Source organism: Hippocampus guttulatus, chromosome 9 (genome assembly GCF_054856545.1).
Source record: "Hippocampus guttulatus isolate MCC_2025c chromosome 9, RoL_Hgut_1.0, whole genome shotgun sequence".
Classification (NCBI taxonomy): Eukaryota; Metazoa; Chordata; class Actinopteri; order Syngnathiformes; family Syngnathidae; genus Hippocampus; species Hippocampus guttulatus.
Window position 1 is genome coordinate 21687895 of NC_141269.1, and position 19376 is coordinate 21707270.

At 41.2% G+C, this 19376-nt stretch overlaps 1 protein-coding gene across 1 annotated transcript in view; it reads right to left on the reverse strand.

Annotated features, from left to right (window-relative positions):
* sorcs3a (sortilin related VPS10 domain containing receptor 3a) overlaps positions 1-19376 on the reverse strand; it is a 235923-nt gene that overhangs the window by 19527 nt on the left and 197020 nt on the right. Inside the window, exons 17-22 of the mRNA XM_086119367.1 lie at positions 18549-18662; positions 17938-18109; positions 8153-8339; positions 2895-3028; positions 2323-2446; positions 1878-1990 (exon numbers count right to left, since the gene is read on the reverse strand). Of these exons, the coding sequence (XP_085975493.1) occupies positions 1878-1990; positions 2323-2446; positions 2895-3028; positions 8153-8339; positions 17938-18109; positions 18549-18662 (844 nt within the window). The remainder of the gene's footprint in view (positions 1-1877; positions 1991-2322; positions 2447-2894; positions 3029-8152; positions 8340-17937; positions 18110-18548; positions 18663-19376) is intronic.

A 19376-nucleotide genomic window follows, 5' to 3' on the forward strand; every position in this document is an offset into this window, starting at 1 on the left:
TTGCCAGCGCTTTCTGTATATACTTTGTCGGGCCTTTGTTTTTCTGTAAATAAATCTTATTTTGTTTGAGTCTACGTTAGTGCGGTCCGTTTACGGATCATGTCAGAATAACCTGACCATGGATCCCATAGACCAGGGCTGTCCAAAGTCGGTCCTCAAGGGCCTCTGTCCTGCCTGTTTTCCAGCTTTCCAAGGAGCAACGCACCTGAATCAAATCATCAGGATCGTTCTAATGCTGCTTCGGAGCTGTCTGATGAGCTGATCATCTGAATCAGGTGTGTTGCAGCCGGGAGAGCTGGAAAACAGGCAGGAAAGTGGCCCTCCAGGCCCGGAGCTGGACATGCCTGCCATAGACTCAAACAAAATTAGGACCCAAGGTCCGGTCTTCCTTTCCTGAGTTTGTAGCCGAGTTACGTCGGGTGTTCCACCACCCACTCGGGGAAGAGAGGCTGGAGGTCAATTATTAGATTATAAGCAAAGTAGGCAATCAATTTATTCCATTCTATCTGATTATTCCATTGCTTTTTGTATTTTGGCCGCCGAAAGCAGTTTTGATGACCTCGGCTTACGCACCATCTCCCAGAGCTCTTCCCTGAAAGATGAGCTTTCAGTCCGCGACGACACCACAAACTTGGAGGAAATCATCAGTCTAGCCTTTACAGATTGGGTCAGGGTCATACAGTACATGCCTTCTTTACGGTGATATTAATGTACTTTACAAACAATATTTCTCTGGCTGGGTCTCGGACAGGTTGAAAATGAGCAAAATTAGATGGCAGATGGTTGCAATTGGTTTGAGAACACAACAATAGCAGACACTGCATTGTTTAATGTTCGCACATTCCAATCGTCATCTAGTCAATCCTCTCAAAAGTCTCATATCACCGATCGAGAGAAAGAGCCTTAATGCTGAGTGACAATGTCTCTCCACAATGAAAGCATAGTACAGTACTGTGATGCTCTTAAAAGTGTCGATGGTCAATGTGCGCAGCAATTCACATGAGTTCTGGCAGCTCCAAGGTGCCTAATACGAGTCGCGAATGATCAGACTTTGGCTGGCTCATTCCAGGGTGAGTTATTTGGAGGATGGTTTCTTGTAAATAAAATTTGAGGCACAGGCTGTGGCCAGAGAGGACTGAGTTTTCTCACAGATCTGTTTATTCATGTACTACTGTCAGATTATAATGACAGTTTGAAGTATGACACAGTGTTAATATTCAAACTGTGCATGTCTTGTTTTTGATGAACACTTTGGCCTACTATGCTACTGTATTTTTATGTTGGTCGTAAAAAACACTTGTCTACAGTATTCACCGATTTCACTTCCACCGTAACAGGCTAATTTTTGTAAGATTCAGGTCAGCCTTATTCCCTTGCAATTGACACAGTGGCAAATTGTTTCTAGTCAGAAGTAGCTGTTCGAAATATCGTGACTGCTCACACATCTTCATTTCAGTCTGGAACGTGTACATACACACCCGCACGCAATCACACGCGCATGCACACACAGTAGAACATAAATAGGTCCCTTCTAAGCTCCCATGCTCAGAAGTTAGCAGATCACTGTGTGTGACTTTTAAAATTAATGAATTAGAGCTCATGAGTCAATTTCCTTAGGGAGATGGGAAGCAGAGACGTCTTCACACCTGTCTAATGATGAATCACAAGGTGGCCTGAGGGTCTTCTCTTGCCGCACCAATGACTTCAGAGTATTGGACAGCACAGTTAATAGGGATATAGGAAATAATCGAGAAAAAGCTAGACAAGGAGTCATCTAGCCAATACGAAGATAGAAAAAGAAGAATCAAAAGACAGTGCGACAGGAGAGGTGGAAGGAAAAGGAAGAGTGCATCATTGAGCAAATGAAAATAACTCACTTGGAGAACAGCCTTCTTAACTACTCTCCCCACATCCTGCCTCCACTCGGACAAATCAGGGTTGAACTCATCCAGATTTGGCGAGAATGACAAAAGAAGAGATTTGAAGAAGTCTGTCAAGGAGAGACAGAAGAGAACGGCTTTTAATTCGCTTGAATATAAAGGTGATGCTCATTTTTCAAAGTCGAGTCCTTCCACCGATCATTTGGTTGACATTCTGTCTGAGGGTTTTTCATATCCCAGGCACTACTTTTGGGCCAAATGCGCACATTTTAAAGCCAGTCAACATTAAAGCAGTACAGTCTGCTGATAATAAATCTTCCTTGTTCACAGATACCTGCCATTAGATGGCTTAATTCCAAATAAAGACATCCAATAATACGTTGAGGTTGTCAGTGTGACTGTTTTTCATTAAACATGAGTTTTAAGAAAATAATTGACTTACCTCTAACCGCTATGGTTTTGGTATCCTGGAATATGAGGTTGGCTGCAGCAACTTGAACTGTGAGAGAATACATTCCCTCATTGGGAAATGTGTATGAGACACTGCCATCCAATGTGACTATTGGCTGCAAACAAATACACAGATCTCAATCAATGCATCACTGTCAGTATATTGTACATATCACATGTTTTAGGTTTTGTTTTCCCCACCCCCCGTGGAACTTATCCTCAGGTATAGGTTCCGTGGAGTCTTCACTGCGTGTTTATGTTTTTGCTCTGCTGAGTGTCTATTAAAAAACTCAAGCTAACAAATGATGGAGGTTTTGTTATTGCTTGGCACTTGACAAGGGGCTGTGCGACACACACATGGAAGCAGTGTGTGCGTGCGTGTGTTTGTGTGTGTGGCAGGGCGGGGTGTAAAAAGGATACATCTTGGTCTCATTTTTTATTTCACAATAACCTGGCATTTGAACAGACGTATGCAGACTTTTAACAGCCACCGTCTCCACAGCCCCTGTGGATGGTGTTTCTAAAAAAAAAAATAGACATAAAATAAAGCTTGCAAAAAGTTACCTCTGTGTTGTTACCAAGCCACCAGAAATAGGTGACTGTGCGTGGGTGAGTGGGCAGGACAACTGCTGAGATGTTAACTTCCTTGTTTCTTATGACGACAAAGGGAGAGAGAAGCTGGATATGCTCCACAGGACCTAAGACAAGAGTTCAAGGGAGTGAAATAAACTAGCTGGTCTGAAGCTAATTTTGAGGATTAAAAAAAAAGAGAGGCTTTAGTATATACAGTACTGTTGATTGCAAATTAAACGCAAAAAAAACAAAAATAAACGTTTGTCCGCTCAGTGCTTCAAAAAGAAAACCGACCATAATTTTGGTGTAATGTTCAGGTGTTCCAAGTTTCTTTGTTTTGTGAATGATGGAAGGGGTAACAATTTATGTATTTAGAAAAAAAAAAAACTCTGAGAAAATTAAAATACTTTGCACTACGACTGGCCGGCCCGGTGACCCAGTGGTTAGCGCGTTGGCCTCACAGTGCAGAGGTGTGGAGTTCAATTCCAGCTCCGGCCTCCCTGTGTGGAGTTTGCATGTTCTCACCGGGCCTGCATGGGTTTTCTCCGGGTACTCTGGTTTCTTTCCAAAATGGTTGGATGTTTATTTGAAGACTGTCAGGTTTATAATATGATTTGACAAATATACACTTGCAAAAAGGAAAAGAGGAGTAAAAAGTAATTGTCATGACTTTTTTTTAACTCCTTCGTGGCCTGAAAATGCCCAGCACATTCCAAAATTCCAAAATCATTGTTAAAAGAATAAATAAATGTTGAAAGTGAAAAATGTTTGTTTCTCCAAACTAACTCTCGCCGCAGCATGGGGAGGACATGGGGGCTAATAGTGTGTGGCGATGTTAATGCGCTTCCTTTTTTCACCGCCATCATGACTGGATACCACAGATATGGGCTACCGTATACTGGACCAAAAATAGAGTGTTTGAGAGACAGTACTAAATGGCAAGAACCTGTTCCAGTAAACGATCATTGATCTGAATAGGCACGATACCATGTGCTCCTTTTGAGCCTCATATGCCTGACAGACTTGATACCATTTATACTGACACATTGCTATTATGTACAAAATTACAAAGCCACTTCAAGACAATCACAAAAAATACCACCTGCAAATCTAAAGCAGTATGAATCTTGTCAATTTGTTGTCAGAGGCAGGAGCGGGATGACTGCATTGTGGAATCCATGCGGTGTTCGTACAGTATCTGATGTATCTTTAAGTGTTTAGAAATGCATTTATATAGGAGTTTTTCGAACGTTTTCAAAATGTGTGGAAGAACTGAAATGGGATGGTAATTTGTTTTAAAAAAATAAATGAAAATCGCCTGACTTACAGACCTTTTCCAGTCTCTAAGTCTGCTTCTATAGATAATGAAAAAATGTGTGATAAGGGTTTCAGAATTAATTCCTTAACTACTTTAACAAGACATGCAGTAATTCCATCATGACCTACAGCAGAATTATTTAACTCTCTGATCTCTATCCCTACTATTAGGACATTCAAAATGGTAAACTGATGGAAAAGAGACTCTGAGATCCTAAGGTAAAACACGCACACATAGCAGTGTTTTCAGCAAAAACAGAAGGTGTCAGTAACTATAGCGAAGTAAGATGGCTTCCCTCTGGCTTCACCCGTGAAGGGCCAATTGTTAGTCCATTACATATATATATATATATATATATATATATACTGTATATATGAATAAGTCCACACGGCCACAACCCGCAAACACGTGAGATTGGCAGACTGGGCACTATTTCCTGCCTGTGAAATAGGGAGTCCCTTGGTTTTGGGGCGGTTGAATTAAGGGTCCACTTTATTGTAATATTTTATGGAAAGAACCGTGAGCCACAAACAGAAAAACGGGATGAATATCCAGTGGATCAACAAAAACCGACCTGTACCACAACCTGCCAAGGCTAAAAACTCAGAAAGCGTCAAAGGAAAAATCTAAAAATGGTTGAATAGAGAAAATGCTACTGGCATCTCGTCTCTATCTATCCATCTGTTCACAGTCAAGTGAAAACTTTACATTTACTGCATCCAGTCTCTTCCATGTACTTGTAAAAAATCTTGCAGCTTATGAAACCAACTTTTATGATGTCTTTTTATCATTACTAGATTTGCCACGATCCCCCAAAATGGCACTGCCGACATTCAACTAGTGGGTGTGAGTCAAGAACAACTGTTATTTTATTATGATTTAAAGAAATATGACAACCATAGACGTTTAATCGATAAGTCTGTGTTATGCATGTATCATATTTTCCGCACTATAAAGCACAGCTGGCAAGCATTACATTTCCTCAAAAGGGGACAGTGCGCCCTATAATCTTTATATATGGTGTTACAGTCTCTTTATATTTCCCATTGAGTGCCATCAAATGGTGGTTATTAGCAAGAACCAATTGTAACCTAAAAGGGTTCTGCTCGACACTAATTGACTTGAGCAGTCACCAACATTCTCTCAAACAAACAACTACTTTGAGAGCTCTTTGCAGCCATTATGATACGAAGATAATACCAATAGCATAGTTGATGACTGACTAAACTAGGGGTGGCCAACCCGCGGCTCGTGAGCCACATGCGGCTCTTTGGCTGGTTCAATGCGGCTCGTGGGCTCTCACATGACAAGCGTCGAAAAACGCCTCGGCAGCAGCGATGCTATTCAAACAGGGCGCCAACTTCACCGAACGTACTCCGTCAGCCTGTCATCAATCCCGTTACTTAATTGACATATAGAGCAACCAATCAGATGACTGCATCACCGCTCATGCGCAAACAACGGCGCTAAGCGCTAAGCTAGTCAGCGAATTACCTCTGATTTTAAGGCAGGGGTGACCAATGCATCGATCAGAATCGAACTGGTCCCAAGTCGACCGCAAGGGGTGGGAGGAGGAAATGCGTGGGGGAAAAAAAGGTTTGTTTGTTTGAGCTTTCATTCATTTTCGGCCCGTTCCGACTGTTGCTCATTGTGGTGTGGGTGCAAATGTGCGCGAATGCACTGGTGGGCAGCCGCTAGAGTGCGTGCGTACGCGCGCGCGTGTGTGTGTGTGTGCGCCCGTGTGCCCGCGCGTGCGCGAGGAAGGGTATGATGTGGCTCTTTGCAGGAACTCAGTAAAAAAATTGGCTCTTCGTCTCTGACTGGTTGGCCACCCCTCGACTAAACGAAGGAAGAAGGAGACAAGTAAGACTTCAAAGGGCAAATTATTTAACCCCTTGTGGGCTTAGTTATTAACCTTGTGGATGTGAGCCCACGAGGTTTGTGTGCCTTTTTGTTGAATCAATTGTCTTCTTAACTTTTTTCTTTCATTTATTGTATTGTAATGCCATTTGTATTGATATGTTTCATGTCCGTGTTTGTGACCAGTTCTCAAAGTTTTGTTACAGCTGCAGCGGTTGTGAAGGCTAACAACTTCCAGTGATGGAGGTCATACGCCACCGTAGGTTCAAGATTTACCTGCTTTATTTTATTTTATTTTTTAAATACTTTTTGTGAAAATGAGACTGATAGGATGACTCGGGTGCAGTGTACACGAACACCAAAAAATATGTTAAAAACATGCACAAAGGCGGTTTGTTTTTTTTCTCCTCGACACCCCTCGCGATCGATTTGGGACCAGTCCGCGATCTACTGGTCGATTGCGATCGACGTAATGGGCACCCCTGATATAAATAAAGCTGTATTGTATTGTATTCCCTTTAACATAGCACCATCTAGTGGATGCATAGCGCAACCGCAGCCACTGTTGTAGCTTCTATTCTATGCACCTTATAATGCAGTGCGCCCTGTGTATAAAAACAGCTTTAAAATAGGCCATTCATTGAAGGTGCCCCTTATAATCTGCAGCGCCTTATAGTGCAGAAAATACGATAAATTAGATCAGACATTTCCAGTTTTAGCTTCAGAACCTTGATGTTATTGTTCACAACTCCAGACACAAAACAGTCACCGCTTGTATCACAAGCTGCACAACGTTCAAAACACTGCATTTGTTTTTTCATACCTTCCAAGGAAGCTTGCACTCACAAAGTCATTGGTTCAAACAACTAATTTGTCATAAAATACCATGGGGACATTTCTTCAGAACACCCACACGCAATGTACACATTTTCAGTTGTTTCCATTCAACCTATATTGTCATTTAGTTTCAACAATAAATGTCATCTTTGTTCAATGATTGCTCTCTCTCTATCTATCTATATATATATATATATATATATATACATATACGACATACTCAGAGAATGTCGTAGACAATGGCGAACAGAGGATGAGGTGCTGGAAGAGGGGCCATCATGGGAGGACAAGCCCCTACATGGGATGTACGACCGGACCACAACGGAAGTGGCTGATCTCGATAAGTGCTATCGGTGGCTAGAGAGGGCCGGCCTGAAGGACAACACAGAGGCACTCATCCTGGCTGCTCAGGAGCAGGCCCTGAGCACCAGAGCCATTGAGGCCCAGATATACCACACCAGACAAGACCCAAGGTGTAGGTTGTGCAAAGAGGCACCTGAGACGATCCAACACATAACTGCAGGGTGTAAGATGCTGGCAGGGAAAGCCTACATGGAACGTCATAACCAGGTGGCTGGCATAGTCTACCGAAACATCTGTGCGGAGTATGGACTGGAAACCCCAAGGTCAAAATGGGAAACACCTCCGAAGGTGGTGGAGAATGACAGAGCGAAGATCCTGTGGGACTTCCAGATCCAGACTGACAAGATGGTCATGGCAAACCAACCGGATCTCGTGATCATAGATAAAGGGCAGAGGAAAGCCGTTGTAGTGGATGTAGCGGTCACAAGTGATGGAAACATCATAAAGAAGTAACATGAGAAACTCGAGAAATACCAAGGGCTCAGAGAGGAGCTGCAGAGAGCCTGGAAGGTAAAGGTGACAGTCGTGCCTGTGGTGGTCGGAGCACTCGGGGCAGTGACCCCCAAACTAGATGAGTGGTTGCAACAGATCCCGGGAACAACATCGGACATCTCAGTACAGAAAAGTGCAGTGCTGGGAACAGCAAGGATACTGCGCAGAACCCTCAAGCTTCCTGGCCTCTGGTCGAGGACCCGAGCTGAATGGTGAACGGACACCACCCGAGGGGTGAGACGAAGATTTTATTATTATTTTTTTTATACACACTCATTCATTTGTATGTTGTTCAATGATACGCAAGTGAAACTTGATCATGCGTGTAATTTACAAATGCAACAGTGAAGATGTACTTTTCATCAATGTGGAGACTTACATGTGACATGCAGATAGAGTGTTGTTGTGTCATAACCCAGAGAGTTTTCTGCCAGAGCTGTGACACTAAATATCCCTGCAGACTTGTAGACGTGTTTAATGCCCTCTTCAGCCCAGCTGAGGTTCGAATATGACACAGCTATGCCATCGCCAAAATCAAGTTGAATGTTAGTCCGGATAGAATCACCCTGAAAGAAAGCACAAGTGTTATTTGGTTCACAATTCAAAATACAGTAGGATGTTGCTGCTATTGTATCTTATCTTTCATGTAGAAGGACATGAGAGTGTATGTACATTTTATGAGCACATTTAAAAACAAGGCAAACACGAGGAAATGCAATTCACAGAGGGCAAAACGGCTTGTGGAAATTGAAATGCGATGAACTGAATTTTTGTGACACATCTGACATCTAATATATTTTGACACATGCTCACCCAGAAGAAGACAACCGGAGGTCATTTTGAAGGACACAGAATTCCTACACAGAACTGGCTATGCTCTCCCATCACTAATTTTCAGATTTTGCTCATCTTCACTACGTGGACCCATATCACGACGTGTAGCATGACGCGATGGTCGAATACAATATCTGATGCAGTAAAAAAAACATATGCACTATATCTGCTGCTCTTTTCAGGGAGAGAAAATGTCATTCGGTTCTTGCTGATAAAATCTGTCGAATCATGCAGTCACGCTTGTAATTGGCAATAATTGAAGACAAGACTAATCTGTGTCCTTCGTAGAGAGGACAAAGTATATCATTTAGGTTTATGTGATTTAATCTAAATTGGCACAATGAAAAAAGGGGAAAACAAAAGGTCAGAAAAAGCAAATGAAAACAACGACGACTCAAAAGGGGTGTAAGATACTGTATGTATGTCATCATGATAAAACTTGACAGTTATTAGCTTATATGAATCTATTGAAGGCATGTTGAAATGCTCTCATGGGTTCGCCTCCCCATCAAATCCTGTAAGTTTGCCATAATCCATCCATCCATTTTCCGTTCCGCTTTATCCTCACAAGGGTCGCAGGGGTGCTGGAGCCTATCCCAGCCGTCTTCGGGCAGTAGGCGGGGCACACCCTGAACGGTTGCAAGCCAATCGCAGGGCAAACACAAAAGAACAACCATCCGCACTCACACTCACACACAGGGACAATTTTGAGTTTTCAATCAGCCTGCCATGCATGTTTTTGGAATGTGGGAGGAAACCGGAGTACCTGGAGAAAACCCACGCATGCAAACTCCACACAGGAAGGCCGGAGCCGAGATCGAACCCATGACCTCTGCGCTAACCACTGGACCACCGGGCTGCCCTCTGTAAGTTTACTTGAAATTTATTTGCCCATAGTTGTGAGTGTGTGCTTAAATGATTAACTGTATGTTGACTGGTGACCAGTCCAAAGACAGCTGACACAGGCTTCTGCTTGGCAGTGACTCAGACTGTTTCGTCCATTTTAACGTAATTTCATTCCCACATTTATGCAAGAGAAGCATCACAATTATTCAGAAAGTATGTGACTAAAACATCAAATAAGATAAATGGTTAAGGCAAAAGAGGAATCGATTGGACATCTTGTATCTGTACAAATTTTGGAGGGATACAACTCATTTTGATACATCAGCACCTCCACATACACATTGACAAGACATGTTTTTTTTTTGTGAGTAAAAGAAGACTATCACGAGCACATACAATATTAAAAATAGACCTTGGCCTTATTTTGGAAGATCGTCATGAAATGCGATACATGGACAACAGAAATTGTCTAAGATTAATGCTTTTAATATTAATCTGCATCCCTAGTGTGGGTAATCTGGACAACCGGGCGATTTCCCGTTGGGGGAGTCTACTGAACCCTTATGCCGTTTCTTTTTGTGGTAAGGACGGTGCCGAACAAATCAATTTTAAGGCAAAGGGGTGGGGGATGAACATATTTATACATGTTTCTAGCGCATTCAAAACGGATATACTATAGTATAAAAAAAAAAAGAAGTGTTCCCAAAACAGGCCAGAACCGCTGCTTGTTGACAACATGAGGAAAACCTCAAACACGATACTTGTCATCGTCAGGAAAGGCGAAACCGATGACGAAAGCAGACTCAAAGACCGAATGTGTGAAAAACAAAGGATTAACCGATAGAGCAGGGGTGCCCATTAGGTCGATCCTGATCTACCGGTAGATCTAAAACAGGTCCAAGTAGATCCGAAGAGTGTCGAGGAGAAAAAAAGCAAACAACCATTTGTGTGTCTTTGTACTTGTTAGTGATATATTTTTAGTGTTAATGTACGCTGCCCCATAATCATCCTATCAGTCTCCTTTTCACAAAATAAATATTTTAAAAAATAAAATAAAACCGGTAAATCTGGAATTTATGGTGGCGCGTGATGACGTCACCGGAAGTTGTTTGCGCTCAGCAGTCTGCATTTGCAGCTTGTGATCAGAGCTGTTGCGCTCTATCTTTTATCGACATTATTCTCATTCAGTTTGCTTCGTGTACAATTCACCGAGGGCACGGGCAAAGAATAGGAATCTAGGAGGGCCCAGGGAAGCACTTTAAAACGGTACGTGTGAGCTACGATAGTTAACAGGCTGCAAAGGTGCATCGCATGCCTCCGTTTCAGGCTGTTTCTCATCATGGTGTGTGTGTGCATGTACGTGTGCGTGTACGCGTGCGTGTACGTGTGCGTGTGCGGGTGCGTGTATGTGCGCGTGTACGTGTGCGTCGGTAAGGGTAGATCCCGTGAGGTTAGTTGATCGAAAAGTAGATCTTCGGTCCAAAAGGTTTGGGCACCCCTGTGATAGAGCATGTAGAACATGAATACAGTGATCCCTCGCTACTTTGCGGTTCACTTTTCGCGGTTTTAGTGCATCACGGATTTTTCAAAAGCATTCATTTAAAAATGCCGCAAAAGGTCCACGAGAGGCAGCGAAAGTCAGCAAAACAACAGCGAGTCACATAGAGCAACATATACAGAACTACATGTACAGTAATCCCTCGTTTATCGCGGTTAATGGGGACCAAAACCACCCGCGATAAACGAAAATCCGCGAAGTCGCGTCCAATTAACATAAACAAGTTAATTATATTTTTTTTAAAGTCCGCAAACGGTCCGCGAGAAGCTGCAAAACAACAGCGAGTCACATAGAGCAACATATACAGTACTGTACTCCATGTATATGTTAAAAAATATATATGTTTGAAAAAATCCGCGATGCACGAACCGCGAAGTCGCGAGGGTTCGCTGTAAGGTTAGTGTATAAATAACAAAATACAGTAAACAAAGTTATAGATCATATATATACTGTATATTAGTATATAGCACTAAGTAATATTATTTACTACAGTGAAACTCCTCTAGAACGAAACCTACATGGGCGAAAATACCCCCTAATGTGAAAAAATCTTCATGCATGAACACCATTCCCATTCTCCTGCCGCCCATACGATGAAAAAAAAAACCCTGTTGCGTCATACAAAATCATTTTCTCTGCTGCAGCCTCGCGAAGAGATTCACTACAACAAAGTCTAATCCAACAGCGACCTGTCCTGCTTCGTTCGGAAACGGCAACAGCAACCACCACACTGGTTTAGAGAGCTCAGAGTTTCCTGAACGCAACATACTCATAGCTGCTCTGCCATTGGCTTACCGAGCATCATCCTGGCCTCCGATTGGCTAAGAGGGACCTCACTGTCTGTGTGTGTAGATACTGTAGCTAGATCCGTGGAAGATAGAGTGGAATGCATCCGACTAGCCGCTCAGAGTAAATTGCTTATGGCTCGACGGACATTCAAATAAACAAACGTTTCCTCGAATGCTTTACTTATCATGCTAAAAACCTTACGCTAACTGGAGCGCTAATTAGAGAGAGGGTGAGTTCCATCGCGCTAACTATGGCCATCAAGGACTACGAAGCATCCCGTGGCTGGCTTAAAAGTTCATTGCATGACATCAGCTGAGCAACGCTGTCTTGGGTGGCGATCAAGGGGAGGTTGAGTTAGAGACAGTGAGAGAGTGGAAAGAAAAGCCACCGGGTCCAGGAAGTATCTGTTATTGGTGGATTCAGACACAGCATGAAGGTTGCATTGCTAAAATGGCTACAAAACGGACCTTTGGATGTCAAACAGCTAAGACAAGAAGCACTCTGACGCTGGAAGAGAGGGTAAAAGTGATCAAAATGAAAGACGGGGGAAGCATAATAAAAGACATTATCTAAGAAATTGATGTAAGTGAAAGTGAATGCTGATCGTAAATTTTGCTTTTTCTTTCCCTTTTTTCTTTCGACACTAACTACAGTATATGAAGTGTCAAATAAGTGTGTGCTCATACTTATGCACTCTTGGAATAAAATTTGATAGTACACATACAATTGTGTGTGCGTGTACAAATACGTTTGGTGTTTGTGTGTGTGTGTGTGTGTGTGTATGTGTGTGTGTGTGTGTGTGTGTGTGTGTTTACATCTGTACCACAAAACACACATGCACAATGCGTGGGTACCAAGAATGAAATAACTGAATGCTAATCAACCAAAGGTCACTGCAGAAGATACAGCAATACACAATTTAGCTATTAACTAACTAATGGACAGTCCCACTGCAAAAAACAAGAACACAATAAAACACAAAAATCACCCCCCCCAAAAAAATAAATAAAGAAAAATCAAAAATAAGAAATACAGGAGATGAATAAAAAAAACACAGTAAGCACTCATGAAGAACTGCAGACATGAAACACGCAGCAAATACTGAGATGATAGAAACAACAACAAAGTGCATGGAGATAGCAATTGAATAACTCTCGGCCAGCGCACAGCAGTGGCTGCACCTATAAAATAGTTTGTAAAGGCACATAATGTAAAACAAAACAAAACAAGCAAAAAAAAAAAAACAATTCAAAATGCGTCGAAGCCCATAAACATAATAAATTTGCCCTTCTAACTGAACAATAATGTAACAAAAGTTCTGGCCTTATAACGTACTGTACAAACTTTTCGTTAATAATGTAATAACTTCTTACCATATTGGCTGATTATTAAAATATAGTCCTGATAACCCAAATAATCCAGGATAGCCAAGGCTATAATGCAATAATAAAACACAAATATAACCAGACGTGTGAAGTAATGAAGTAAAAATACTGCATTACCTTACTTTAAGTAATACTGCATTAAGTACTTTAAGTATCTATACATAAATCGAGTAATTATTTTTCACACTACTTTGCATTTCTATTGCTGACATTTTTATGTAAATATCTTTACTTTCCTCTTCCAACGAATGCACCCAACACACACACACACACACACATGCACACTCACATACAAAAAGCCACGTTCCTGTTTTATTTTTGACTTGTGTTCATTCTCATTTAAACTTGTGGACCAAGGAACACAAAAAGAAGAAAAAATATATAAAATAAGAGGATGAAGAAAAGAACAAATGAGTAAGTGGTAGTAAGTGTCGTATGTGTCATATGAGTGCTGCCACTTTGTCCGAATCACACCAAGATTTCTGACACGTTATTCACTAACATTCAACAGCAGACCATCTAATAAGATGAGACAAAACAAGATACTGTGTATATGTTTGAATTTGCTTACAAAAAAAAAACTTGACATGCCATACAGAGATAACTTGAAAGGCTAAGGAGCAGCAGAAGGCACTCGAGATCATGCTAAACATCAAGGTAAATTGGCAAATGGAGAGAGAGAAACTGAGAGACAGGTGGAGAGAGTATGTATTTTCACAGTTCGAGTATTTGCAAAAATTAAAAGCTAAATAAAATGATCTTTGGATGTTATGTTCTCCCCCTGCCTGCGTGGGTTTTCCCCGGGTACTCCAGTTGCCTCCCACATTCCAAAAACATGCATGGCAGGCTGATTGGGTCGCTATAAATTGTCCCTAGGCGTGAGTGTGAGTGCGGATGGTTGTTCGTCTATGTGTGCCCTGCGATTGGCTGGCAACTGGCTGAGGGCGTCCCCCGCCTACTGCCCGTAGATGGCTGGGATAGGCTCCAGCACCCCCAGTGACCCTTGTGGGGATAAGCGGATCAGAAAATGGATGGATGGATGGATGGTTTCAGGCACTCGCACAAGCAACAAAATAAATCCTGGATGTCAATGTTTCTAATATTCGGCGGCACATACTGCTCGTCAAAGCAGGTGCGAATGCATGAATGCAGAGCTGTAAATGTGCAACCTCCCACCATGTGATTTACGTGTGGTGGGGGAGTGTTTTACTGCATTTACAGATTCCTCTGGGATTCACATCTGGCACTATGTGATGATCTGTACCCATTGTGTGTGTTGAATGTGTGTGTGTGTGGGGGGGGGGGTGTCCATGCGTGAAGCTGAAAAGGTTTGGTCGAGTGTTCTGGGGATATTTCATTTTCCGACTGCCTAAAAATTTGATGTGAAAAAGATATGACACTGCAGGCATTGCTAAGAACTGTAATAAGTTGGCATTCAAACTTATGATATCATTTAGCTCCTCGTTGTACATGATGTGTCCAAGCTCTTCTCCTTATATCAGCCACTTGGACATTCACTAAACATTATGTGAATGCCCAATCTATATCTAAATATCATCCTTGTGTTTGTCCGTATGCGCGTATGTGTCAGTGGAACCAGATACACAGGGAGGGTTGGATACACAAGGCCAACTTCGGTCAGCAGTGCGTCAAACTTACATTATCAAAGCATGAATGGAAAAAGTGTGAAGGGAAAAGAGTGAAATCCATCCATCCATTTTCCGATCCGTTTTATCCTCACAAGGACCGCGGGGGGTGCTGGAGCCTATCCCAGCTGTCTTCGGGCAGTAGGCAGGAGACACCCTGAACTGGTTGCCAGCGAATCGCAGAAGAGTGAAATCAGGATTCTAAAATGATGCTTGATTCCATTAACCTCAAATTTCTTGTAATATGCGTTTTCTTTAGCTTCTGTCATGGTCTTGCTGTTTGTTTTTGTTTCAGCTCCAGCTGGAGTGGAGGGCGTTCCATCCAGCGGTGCACCTGTGTCTCGTAATCATCACAATATATGTATTCCAACTTATGTCATGCTTCGTCACATTATTGATCTTGGTTGCTATTTTTCTCAAGTGATGAGAATTTGCTTTGTATGTATTTTGGTTTTCAAGTCATTCTCGAATGATTGAAGTTTCTGTGTTTGGATAATTGCCATTTTGTTTTGTGTACTTTAGGGTGCCAATTTTACCTTGCCATTGGCAAGGGTATTTTGTTCATATTTGGTTTTCCTGGGTCTGTGTTGCCAGCGATTTCTATTTGTACTTTGTGTGTCTTTTGTTTTTCTATCAATAAATATTTTTGTTTCGTAGTTCATCTGAGTCTGCGTTTGCGGGTTCCACACAACATCTGGTTTGTTTGCGGACCTTGTCACGCCCTCCCTCATTTGCACAGAGACACTATATTTTTACCATAATTGGCCGGTATAAACATTGGTCAGTCAATATGTTATGCATTAAATACAGTACAGCACCAATATCATGATCTCATATAGTCTCCATGCAAGCTTTGATGAGTGTAACTCCTTTTCTAATTATCTAACAGCCACAAAGTTGACCTACATCATGTTTACAACCGCATGTAACATCCAGCAAGAAAATGTTTGGGGTCTCTTTTTCAATGTATTGCCTAATAGTTACATCACTCAACAAATGCATTTCTCTTGACATTTCTGACAGTAAGTCTCATGGTGGCAGTAAAAATGAGAAATTCACTTGCTGCTCCAGCGTCATTCTCTCAGCACTTCAATTCAAAATGTGAAAATCATCTTAAGCATATTCATTGAACACATGAACATATTTTACAGAAGAACAATCCTTGCATTATTTATATTTAAAATCCTTTTGTTTCTTATGTAATATACAGGTTTGTTGACATTGTGACTTTTGGGCTTTCAGTAGCTATGAATCAAAATTTAAATATAAACTCTTGAAATATTTCCTTCTCCTTGGAGCGAATCTTAGTTTCACTTTTTCAGTTGAGCGACTGAAATGAATGAGGTTTTTTCCACAATATTCCAATTGATTGAGAAGCCACGGCAACGGAAAATTAGGTTTGAGATTGGCTGGCCATCAAAATGCATTCAGCAAAGATGACCGGCTATCATGGGTGCAGTTTACTGAACAAAAGGACATGCATTGGCAACACACACTCACATACACATATGCACACACACACACACACACACACACACACACACACACACACACACACACACACACTCTCTCTCCATGAAGAGGCTTTAGAAGACATAAATAGGAGATTTGGTATTCACCTTGTCCATCAAGGTTTCTTGTCATCTTATCGAACCATTTCTAATTCAGTGTGAGATATCTGAGCGAGAACTCTATATCCTTTTAATCATATCCAACCACATGCTGTAGTCTAGAGCATTTCTTTTTTTCAGTTTTGTAGGTTCATGTGCGAACCAAATCAAAGATAGCATAGCAAGAAAAATAGCATTATTTTTCACAAGAAGTCAGCAAACGTCTTGGGACAGACACAGTTAAAAAAAACAAAAACAAAAAAGATTCAAGTGAATGATAATTAATATTTGTTTTAAACTAAATTGCTTTTTATAATCACATGAAGCCCACACCCCTCGTATGTGAGCAATGCACACCCATTTTGTTTTGTTTTACGTGGGCCTTTGGTGGGAATTATTTTTCTCTTTTTTTGTGAAAGAAAAAATAAACATGTATGTGTGGAAACCTAATGTGTTTACACATGTCATGTATGACTCAAATTACAAAATGTGATTGCAGTGAAAAATCTATTGATCAAATGACTTGATATATCCTCATGCAGAGATGAAAAAGTTATTATTGCTCTCTTTATTGTGACTTATTTTGGTCTCTATCGGTGCCCTGTAACTTGCTTTAGAGCTCTAGAGCCTGAATGCAATTGAAAAACCATGGGGTGACCTATGCTGGTCCCTCTCTCTGGAATGACCTCCCACTGAACATTTGGCAAGCCTGCTCGCTGCCCACCTTTAAAACCCGCCTCAAAACTCACTTGTATTCTTTGACATTTGACTCAGCATGTCCCAAATTATGATCTTAATTATACAGTTTGGTGCTCTCTACTGTCTTTGATACTGATTTGTTGTTTTGCTTTACTCTTGTATATGTTAGTTGCTCCATGTATAGCACTTTGTGTGCAGCGATAGCTGTTTGAAAGTGCTCTATAAATAGATTTGAGTTGAGAAATCCCGTTCTTATTTGTTTAAATACTGGTGTAATTTAAAAAAATGATTTGTCATGTCTTTGTTGTTTCGATTTGTATTTGGTTTTGTCTCATGTTTTCTTGTGGTTCATGCCTTGTCCTGCTTGGTGTTTTTTTATTTTTATTTTTTTGCTTGTTTTTTTTTCTTGTGTCTTCCAATCATCTCCCTTAGCCTCTTCTGTCTTGTCCAGGTTGTCCTCGTGAGTTATTTCCTGTAGTTCCCTGGTTTCTTTCTGTCTTAGTTGGTTCATTGTGTTTGCTGCTTCTGTTGCTCTCGCTGCGAGTCCTGTTTTCCCAGAATAATGTCCCGTTTCCTTTAGTAGTTAGTTTATGTCCATTTATGTTGATGTGATCATCGACCCGTAACACCCCAAAGTCGGCAATCAAGACGAATGTCTATTTTTTTCTGCCAACACGTATGCGTGACATAAAATAGAGATGGTCAAATCTCGTGATTCTCAGCAACTTAAAGTATGACAATCCAATGACACGCAGCTAAATATAAGTGAATATACAGTATGTTTCGTGTGTTCTCACCTCGTCTAGATGAACCAGGAAGGTAACATTAGTCCCCAGGTTGGCAGCCAGTTTACCATCTTTGGTAGTCAGCGAAAGTCCCTTTGGAGGTTTCCTGGGGCACTGTTGCTTTCGAGCTGTGTACATTTCTTTTACTCCCTTGGTGCAGTTATTTAACACCACTTTACGGTACCTTCACAAAGACATCCAAGTTGAAAATTCATTTGCGTTTTTGACATGCGTGCATGCAGTCGTGAAAAATTTCTGCATCGTGCTATTTGGGCTTAACAAGAGGTGCAGAATGCAAAGAGCGTTACTAGAAAACAAAGTTGTTGGAGAGCAACTGTGAGAAGAAGCTCCCTGACGGCCACTCCCGTATGTGGTCAGCTCAATATTCAATCTCGCCTTACTTTGCAACGTGATTATTCAAATCTCTTTCCTTAAATCTCAACGCTAAAAACAAATGAACAAACAAAAAAAAATAAATTTTTAAACTGGACGTTACGTCTTAAAAGATCGAATCGTATATGTTGGTGTGTGCATTTTAAATTCTTATGGCCGTTGTTGAAACAATAGTGCCGGAGAACGGCATGCATTGTTCTCATGGCGTATGCTGTTAAGCGGACTCTCACCCTGTGCTGTTGAGATAGTTCTGACCAAGACTGCAGCTCTTGGAGGTTGACGAGGGATTAAACCAAAAGGAAGGCCTGCAGTTCCCATTGCCGTGGCGCTCATATCCATAGTCACTGTCAGACAACAAAGTGCATCCAATACACAAAGGACTTGATCAATGTCAACATGCACAACAGGATAGATTATAATCGGGTTTCTATTTTGCAGCGATTGAAAAAGACTTGAATAGACTTGCACCATTATTAAGTATTGATTTGAACTACTGCACTCCAATATGTATACCGGTATATAAAACATTATCGAGGGGCACGCATCTGGAGAGGAGTATGTCTCAAAAGAGAATCATCTCTTGCCTGCTGAAAACGATCAATATGTTGCGAAGCAATGTAAAAAAAAAATGTCCTGACATAATTACCATGACCATGTAATTCAGTGGTTCTCAATTATTTTCTGTCATGCCCCCCCCCAGGGAAGAGGAAAACATCTCGCGCCCCCCCTCCCCCGCATGAGTATAAATCGTATCGTTTGTCTGTAAAATTGGAAAAAGAACACCTTTGCATCACACTGTATCCTTATTAACGTATAAGAGAATAAAAAAGAAAGAAATACGGACCAACTTACATCAAATAATAGCTTTAGTAACCTGAACAGAAAAGATTTAAAGTGCATTTGAAATTCAAAAATCACATTAAATCCTTAATTTAACTATAAATATTTTTTGACTGACCATGTCAAACCATACGAATACTGAAAAATAAAATTACATTAAATCAATAACTAATAATGCATTCAAACTAATCACCAACATTATCTCAGGAGAACGATAT